This window comes from Equus caballus, chromosome 3 (assembly GCF_041296265.1).
Source record: "Equus caballus isolate H_3958 breed thoroughbred chromosome 3, TB-T2T, whole genome shotgun sequence".
NCBI classification, from domain to species: Eukaryota; Metazoa; Chordata; class Mammalia; order Perissodactyla; family Equidae; genus Equus; species Equus caballus.
Genome location: NC_091686.1, coordinates 65,232,846 through 65,242,128, shown reverse-complemented (window position 1 = coordinate 65,242,128; position 9,283 = coordinate 65,232,846). Strand labels below are relative to the sequence as shown.

Sequence of the window (9,283 nt, the reverse complement as noted above, 5' to 3'; positions counted from 1 at the left end):
TGCTATTTTTGAACCAAGGAGGAGGAATAGTTCAATAGGTCAATAATTTTTAATCCAGCTCAGTGAGACTTCATCTTGACTAAGTTAGTGGAATTTTGATAAAGTTTACTGCATGGTTGAATTTGGATATTTCAAATCTTATGAGCGATAGTGGCTGTACACACACACACACACACACACACACACCCCTCCCCACGAGCCTCAGCCCCTCAGAGCTCTGCCTGGGTTTGAGTTCCAGGCCACACCACAGCTGCTAATTTGACTGGTGTTAGTTCACGTGACTTCAATTAGACCTAATTTTGTTTAATGACATTTCATAATAGCTCATGATTGTTACACACAAGCGATAGTTGAATAGCCTTTTTCATTTGAAATGAGAAACACAAGCCTCTTTTTGTGTAGGTGTGTAAAGGAATCTGTTCAGCTTTATAGGTAAATCTTGTTCTTGTAACAACTCTTTAATCAACTAGAAGATTTCTTTGTCTATTTCTTTGGCATTTTCTAAGGACTTCATATTAATTCATTAGATCCTCTGAAAAAACCTGTTAAAAATAAGAGAACTGATAATGTGAAGGTCTTGTCCAAGCCAGGACAGGAACCCAGGCAGCCTAGCTTTATTGCCACGAGCTTCAATACTACACTATCCCAGACTTTCATTACACATTTTTAATCATTTGTTTGGTGTTGGCACACACAAGCACGCACACCAGCGCTGCTGTGCTGGACAGCCTGTACAGAGATGGAACTTACACTCTTAGACCAGAGCCACCCTGAACGAGGCTGTCATCACAGTCATGGACTGATCTGATCACCGAACCAGGGCATTTTAGAGATTGGGAAATGGAGAGATCCTTTTGGATCTTACCTAATTCTTTCTAATGATTAGCAACTAAGTCAGCCCCTCCAACTAAAATTTTTTCTCCTCATTGTAGACATCTAGTCTTATCCACCTTATCCAGCTGATTGAGTCAACGTTCTTAACACTCCAGTGTGAGCCTAAGACACTACAGTAACTGACCTGACCTCTGCTTCTAGTTTGACTTTAGTGCGACAAGAGGAACCCTTGTTTCACCCCTGCCTATACATGTCGCTCCCCTTCACTGAACTGTTAGTGGCTCCCCATTGCTGGGTCAGTGGTTCTCAAATTTACACGGGAATTTATTGTTGTGATACTTGCACAACTCTGTGAATATACTAAAAACCATTGAACTGTACACTTTAAATAGGTGAATTATATGGTATATGAATTATACCTCAATAAAGTTGCTATTTAAAAAAGTGTATAGGGGCCAGCCCCATGGCCTAGTGGTTAAGTTCGGTGTGCTCTACTTCAGCATCCTGGGTTCAGTTCCCAGGGTGCAGACCTACACAACTCGTCAGCAGCCATGCTGTGGCGGTGACCCACATATAGAGGAAGACTGGCACAAATGTTAGCTCAGGGCGAATCTTCCTCAAGCAAAAAGGGGAAGATTGGCAACAGATGTCAGCTCAGGGCCAATCTTCCTCAGGAAAAAAAAAAATTATAGGGGAATCAAAGCATCTGGAAGTCCTGGCACGCCATGTGTAACATCCTGAAATGTTGACCCCTGAGCTATTTTTCTAGCAGAAAATAAGACTATGGTAGATCCTATATATACACTATAGATACTATATATATTTACAAGATTAAAATTCACTACTTCACAACTATGTCTACAAAAAAAGCAAGTGGTTGAGCTGAGATTATCAACAGTTTCTAGTGTTTGCCTTTAATATTAAACTGTCATTTGTTAAATTATTTTATTGCCTACCACTGGTTGCTAGCAAACAAGCATTAACAATATCAAAGACAATAAATATTTTATTCATTTATTTATTTTTGCTGAGGAAGATTATCCCTGAGCTAACATCTGTTGCCAATCCTCCTTTTTTTTTTTTTCTCCCCAAAGCTCCAGTACATAGTTGAATATCCTAGTTGTAGGTACCTCTTCTTGTCCTTCTGTGTGGGATGCTGCCTCAGCATAGGTTGATGAGCGGTGCTAGGTCCGAGCCCAGGATCTGACAGGCGAACTCTGGGCCACTGAAACAGAGTGTACGAACTTAACCACTATGCCACCGGACTGGCCCCCTATATTTCTTGGCATATCATAAAAGATCCTTTTTTCAACCTAGCCTTAAATCACCTTTCTGACTCCATCTCTTCCCATGCCACTTTACTGCTGCCACACGGTAGTAGCTGTGTATCCCCCAGAGCCACAAGCAGCTAAGTATCTCTCCAATGCAGCTGCAGCTTTGCTCATGCTCCTTCCTTCTCCTGGAATGTTCTTTCCTCCTTTCTCCACTTGGCCCTTTAAAGCCCATCTAACTTCCATTTTACTTTCCTGACTTCCCTGGTCAGGAAAGCGCCATGAGAGCAGGAGTCATGTACATTTCACTGAATGTTGAATATCCAGCATAAACGTAGAGCCTGGGACATAGAAAATACTCCATAAATACCCCTTCTATATAGTCTCATAGTCTGATGCACACATCTACCCACTTACTTCACTGTGCTGGAATTGTTTTTCAGTGACCCCACCCTCTATGTCTTTATCACATAGTATATGTTCCATAAATAGCTGCCAAATTTAGATGAATTGAAAATACATTCCCTAATCTCCAGATATCTGAAGGTTTAAGGAAAAATAAAACATTCAAACAATTTGCTAAAATGGTATGTGGCAAATCAGAGCAGAAATAAATGAAATAGGGACCAAAAAAATCAATAGAAAGGATCAATGAAACTAAGATCTGGTTCTCTGAGAAGATAAGCAAAATTGACAAACCCTTAGCCAGACTCATTACTCAAATAAATAAAATTAAAATGCCATGTGGCAAAAACTGTAAGTGGGGTGTGTGCACAGTATTATGAGAATTCTGATGAAGGAGCAATACGTCCTCTAGCTTGGAGGTATTTACCCAGGAATTTTCAAAGAGGCTGTGACATTTGAGCTGTCCCCTGAAAAATAAGAGAAGCTCACTAGGAAAACAACAAAAGGGATTCTAAGCTGAAGGGATTCAGCACCAGGACAGAAACTGAGAAGGTAGAGCCATTGGCACCCCAATGAGCTGGTGTGGCTTCACTGTAGGATTTGTGACAGGATGCTGGAAAAATGTGCTAAGCCTGGCAGCCTTCCTAGTCTGGACTTTAGGACATGAGCAAGAGGGTGACATGGTCAGATCTGTGTTTTACTCTGCTCTCAACACCCTCTTCTGCCCTGCCCCATCTCAACATACATGTTGACAACGTAAGAAAGTTGACCAGAGTCATAGGAGTGACATGTGGACAAAGGCCAGAGGGCCTTGACAAATCCTCATGAAAACCAACTTCAGACCCATTCTAACCATTGATCAGCCAATCAGCTAACACCAATGCTATGTAAATCACACAAGGAAGCAGAGGTCAAGAATGTGGTAGAACCAACAAAGCTGGTTTCTTTGGAAAGCCAGCATCATTCACTTGAAGACTCCTGGCCTCCAGGAAGCCCTCCCTGATTGTTTTAGCCCAAAAGAACATGTCCTGTGAAATCGTCTGGAGCACTTAATTTTGCACTTGTGACACTGAAAATTTTTTCCTGCATTGTGGTTGTTTTGTCCTCATTCCTGGTATCACCTTTTTTTCTCTTTGCCTCATTTTAAAAGCTCAGATCTAATATAACGCAGCTTTAAAAGACACCTTGGGAGAAAGACAGAGTATAAATCAATCAACAACAATCTCATTAGATTTTAAGTTTTAAGAGGGGAGAGATCATGTCCCACTGACCTTTATAAATGCCACAGCACTAAGCAAAACATATTTGTTGAATGAATTGATATAGTGATAATGATATGATAAAGTAAAAACATTCTTTGGCTTTTAAAAGGAGTTAATATTTTTGCAATTTTTTCCATTGAAAATCACCCATTTACTAGAGTATTTGTGTAGATGTTTATCTTTTATTCTTTTAAATTTTCATCTCTCCTAACCATGCCCCCACCGTCTGTGCTTGTTGCTCTTTTTTTCTTGATTTGACTTGCCAAAATTTCATCTTTTGTATAGGTCTTCTTGGTATTTTTGTTTTTTTGGGTTTTTTTTCTTCTGCTTTTTCTCCCCAAATCCCCCAGTACATAGTTGTATATTTTAGTTGTGGGTCCTTCTAGTTGTGGCATGTGGGAGGCCGCCTCAACATAGCCTGATGAGCAGTGCCATGTCCGCACCCAGGATCCGAACCAGCAAAACCCTGGGCCGCCGAAGCCAAGCGCGGGAGCTTAACCACTCGGCCATGGGGCCAGCCCCTGTATAGGTCTTTTTGTAAAAAATAATCCTTAGAATTATTTGTAATGCCTATTTTTTTTTGTTTTGTTTTCTAATAGAACAGAGATATGTTTATTTCAACAAAATTACAAAGTAAAACCACAAAGAAATAAAAATCCTTGACGCTCACTGAGACACAATTTTGTAAAGAAGAAAGTTCACAGTAATCAGCCTAAGTACAATAAATTATAAAGATCTGTTGATATTTTAATGGAAGAAAATAACCAAGTGAAACACAAAAATCCTTTTAAAATACAGCATCATTGCCACAGCACATGAAAACATTTCCACAAAAAATGAACAATTTCCACTTGGATATTTTTCAGCCCTTTCTGAATTTACATTCTGAAATTCGATGTTCTACTGCAGTTTATAGACCAGCCATTCTCTCATTCCAGGGACCCACGAAGATTAGTCCTGTCCCAAGCAATTAAAAGAAGCACTTCCAGTTAGATATGTAGCACTTAAGGCTAAGATTTAATCTTAATTGGCAACACGTTTAGTGCAAACAAAATTATATTTAGCAGCTTAGAAAATTCCTGGTGGGGAGGCCTTCACCTCTTAACCCTTACTGCTTCCCCAGAGCAAAATCATTTCTCTCTTTTCACGAGTATGAACATTGGTCATTCAAAGCTATTGAAGACTACTGATGCTAATTCTGCTCTTTGTTACCCAGGGCGTTTCTGTGAAAGATGGTTTCAGTCACCATGCAAATGAGCCACATAATTCTTACATTTGGACAAAGTTCCCCTTAGGGTGATTTTTAAAAAGCAGGGCCTGATTGTCAGTCATAACTGGATCTTACCCAATAGCTTCTCTGATGGTGAAGAAGAGACCCAGATGAGGCACTAATCATTTCACGCCTCAGCCACCATAGGTTGCCTTCAAAGGAAGACCCGAGGACAGGGCTAAATTAACTTCTACTCTCCAGTAAAAATTCTATTTCACTGATTTGAATGCCAGAAAAGAAAGAGAAAGAAATGAAGAGGAGCCATCTGATTTCAAACCTGGTGCTTTCCACTCTCAGCCAAGATTCATTCTCCAAATGAACAGAAGCCAGAGAGCTACTAGCCAGAGAGGATTTCATTTGAGCTCTGTCAATTCCTCGAATTGCCTCCCTTCTTGTTAGACATCTGTTCCCTCTCTAGCCAAGGTCTGGGATGGCTGCTTCAGAAAACAATGTGGCTTACTGTGCCCGGATCGGATCGTGGCGGCAAGGGGAGAGGAAGAACACCTGCTGGGTTTGAAGCACCTGTCTCTGTCTCTCGTCTAGGTTTCACCGGCCCAAGGACTAGAGCTGTCAGAAAGCTTGGATGACCTCTGAGGGCCGGGACGTGCTGACATAAAATCCAGGGAGGTAAACACTAGCTAGACATCTCACTCGACCTCTCCCCTTACCAACTCCTCAGTCATTTTTCTATTCCCCTTGAATTCTCTCACTGAAGAGCTCAAGGATGGGGGCGTGGTGGCTGCAGGTTGGAGAGAGGGGCCCACCTCAGTCACTGTACTCTTCCCTTTCCCTCGGAGTGGCGAATTTCTCATACTGGTTGGCAGATTTCCATTTGCTGTGCTGACTTTTGAGTAGCGCAGCTAAGGAAGTCTTTCGGGTGACATTTCTAGATATTTCCCTGCTCTTCGCCTTCCTGGTGGGGGAAGAGCTTCGGACTAAGGGATAGACAGGAAAAATGGGCTTGCCCCGAGGGGCTCCCAACAGCTGCCATATTTCCCCAGAGGTATTACTGGTCAGATACTGCCATGGCTTCTTCCCACTGCTGTCTCGGATATTCACCCTAGAAGCCAACCTTTCCACTAGCAGTTTGATGATTGCCTGGTGGCCGTGAATGGCTGCAAGGTGCAGAGGGGTATACCCACAACCGGACTTCACATTTACATCAAGAGCAATCCCTGCTTTCTGTGCACCCGAAACCAAGTCCTGAAGGGCCCTGAGGTCACCATGTTTGGCTATCCAGTGCAAGGCAGTGTATCCAGTCAAGAAGTCTTTGTGCAAAGCCAGCTGGGGGTCCTCCCAGAATAAAGTCAATACCTGAATCCAAGAGCCACTGGCAAGCTTCACAATCCATTCATGCTCCCTGGCATCTAGGGGCACCAGGGATGACTTGTGCTCAGAAGGTCTATGCGGGACCAAGGCTGCAGGTCCCTCCCCATCCGGGGCCCATGAGCTGTGTGGCCGACCCCGCTCAGCAAGAGCAACCTTAATATCTGCAGGTTTTAGCATGAGAGCGGCATCCACCCTTGGGCTGGACACGGCTCCTGCCTTGGAGGGCTTCCTGGACCGTGGCGGGCGCCGACTCCTTTTCAGCAAGTCCTCCTCAAGACACTCCTCATCCGAGGAGGACAATTTGGCTCTCCCTGCCCTGGAGCTCCTCCTGAGGGATCTCCTTATCTTGGGAGCTGGCCAAGGCAGAGGCTCTTGGGGGTGGCCTGCAAGGCCATTGGCCCCTGTTGGGACCTGCTCAGAGGTGTGGCCAGCCTCTCTGTTTCTGAGGCCCTGAGGGCTCCTACTGGGGTTGCCCTCCTTTGGAGACAGGCCCCCGGCTGGATTCCTGAGCTTTCCCCAATCGGGGGTTCTCAGGGCAACCTGCAGCCCCTCTTCAGAACCTCCAGGGGAGTCTTTGGGCCCAGCGCTGCTCTCCTCACTGCTGTGGCTCTCCTGGTCCACAAAGCCATCCAGATCTTGGAGGGACAGCTGACAACGAATGCTGCGAAAGATTGTCAACGGGGAGTTCCCGGGCCAGGATTCCGCGGCAGCAGAAAAGAGAGAAGGCGAGGAAAGAGGGGGCTCCGGCGGCGCTGAATTAGGTTCCGGGACCCACAAGCCCAGCTCCGAGGTTAGCTGAGGGAAGTTGTCCGGCAGCACCGACCAGGCTCGGATGGGGCCCTGATTCCGGGCTTCTGGAATCTGGGGGTGTCTGGCCACCCATTCTCGAGTGCGCTGCTGCTGCTGCTGCAGGGTCGAATAACGCAGAGAGCTCGGCGTCCCCAGCTCCGGCGGGTCTTCGGGGGGAGTGAGGCGGGACGGGGGAGCAGACGGGGACGCCCCGCTGGCGGCACCCTCGACGGCTGCAGCAGGCGAGCGCGGCGCTGCGGGCACCCGCGCGGGCTCAGCAGGCACGCCCTCCCGCCGCTGCCTGGGAGCCCCGCGGTCAGCCTGGGCAGGCGGAGCCCGCGCCTGCTTCTCCCTGGCGGCGGCGGGGTCCGAGGGGGCGCCAGGCAGCGGCTCGCCCGGCAGTCCCTCCAGGCCGTTCTGGAGGCATTCCCAGCAGCAGCGGCCCTGCGTCTCCGCAGCCGCGCACCTCGCGCCGGCCTGGGTCACTGTCGCCGCCGCCGCGGGCACTGGCGCTCTGGGGCCGGGGCTGCCCCTCCGCCCGCCGCCTCCCCGGGACGCCTCCCGGGCGCCGCTGGCCGGGAGTCCATCGCAACCTGCGGCCGCGGCCGGGGCTGCGGCACCTGCTGGCTCCTCCTCCGGTTCCTTCTCTCGCCGCCGCCGCCTGGGCTGCTGCGGCGGCGGCTCCCCCCGGCGCGCGCCTCGCGGGGAGCAGGGCGCCGCTCCCCCTGCAGGGGCGGCGGCTGCGGGCGGGTCGCGGGGTCGCTGCAGTCCCTCCTCCCCCAAAAGGTCCCTGTACCTCCTCTTGAGCACGACGTACTTGGTGCCGTCGGGGTCCTGGCGCACTGCGGCGACTGAGTTGACGAAGCCCTTGAAGAGCTCGCGGCGGCGCTGCTGCTGGCCGGGGGGCGCGTCGGGGTCTCGGAGGAAGCTCTTGAAGTGGCTCAGCAAGGCGGCGTTGGTTACTCGGCCCCCGGCCTGACACAGAAAGTCCAGTAGTGCCTCCTGGCTCAACTCTCGGGCCATCGCTGCCTTGTCGTCCCCTGCCCCCGGGGTGTCTGCGTCTCGCCCTCCCTGCGCTCTCGCCGGCCAGCAGAAACCCTGGCCTGGTGTGTGTCACCTGCGCCCGAGGCGGAGCCACCCGCCTCCATCAGCCGCAGAAGCCAGCGCTGCTTGCAGCCCCCGATCGCACCGAGAGGGCCGCGGGACCCCGGGCAGACGCCCCGGGCTGAGCCCCTGCGCACAGCCGGGGTGGGAAAGGGCGGCTCCCAAACCGCCCCTGCGCGACGCGGGCCTCTAGCAGCTAGTCCCGGCCGCGAAAGTTCCCGGGATAGGTCGGAGTCGGTTTCACCTGCGCCCTGGCGACGCCTCCTCCCTGGCTCTGGGGGAAGGGCCCGGCCCGCCTCCTCCTGTCCCTCCGCCCTCTGAGGTCTCCCCCACCCATGCCACCCATCCCAGATGAGTCAGGCTGGTCTGAACCACAGAGAGCGTCTGTAGGTGAGGTTGCGGGCAAGCGGGAGGCGGCAGCGAACGCTCTGCAGGACGCGCGGCCGCTCCTGGCCGGGGAAACGGAAGGCAGGTAGGCGATCGGCCCGCTTCTTTGGGTCTCGGCCACATAGGAAACGAAAGCAATAGAAGATCTGCTCCTGCCCTCTCCTTTCGCTGCTTAAGTTGTGGCTGAAGTGGATAGGTGGAGAAGAAAGTGCAAATTAACCGGCATCCTGCGGTCTCTCCAAAAGATGCCTTTATTAACGCTGTGGGGTAGTGATTTCAGATCCCCTGAGGTGGTATTGAGGTCGGGGAAACTCATTCTGCATCCAAAACAAGCCTCTCTTGATCTGAAGATCCTGCCAGGGCGGCTCCTCCTGCACCGACTCCCAGGGGTGCAAACACGCCGAATTCTGTCCAGAAAAAGAAATCTCTCTGAAGGTTGCAGGTTGGTTCCGGCCTTTTTCCTTCCTAACAGTCTCATGCTAGGGTGCAGGAAAAATCAGAGTTTGATATTTGTTCAGTTCAGGTATTTCGCGCCTAGTGTTACTTTGTTCTTATTTACTCTAAAATTTGTGAACAGATTTGTACAGTCTCTTCTGTGCAGGCTAAGTGGTGAAGTTGTCTTTTCTCTCCGA

General features: G+C 49.3%; 1 protein-coding gene across 1 annotated transcript; it reads right to left on the bottom strand.

Moving 5' to 3' along the window:
- Window positions 1-4,498: 4,498 nt before the first annotated feature.
- On the bottom strand, window positions 4,499-8,320 carry SOWAHB (sosondowah ankyrin repeat domain family member B). Its single transcript, XM_023637913.2, has one exon. It carries the CDS (start codon window positions 8,181-8,183, stop codon window positions 5,808-5,810), a length of 2,376 nt encoding a protein of 791 aa, XP_023493681.2. The 5' UTR covers window positions 8,184-8,320; the 3' UTR covers window positions 4,499-5,807.
- Between the last annotated feature and the right edge of the window lie 963 nt (window positions 8,321-9,283).

Coding starts and splice junctions, on each gene's coding strand:
- SOWAHB (XM_023637913.2), bottom strand. CDS start 8,183: ATGGCCCGAGAGTTGAGCCAGGAGGCACTACTGGACTTTCTGTGTCAG.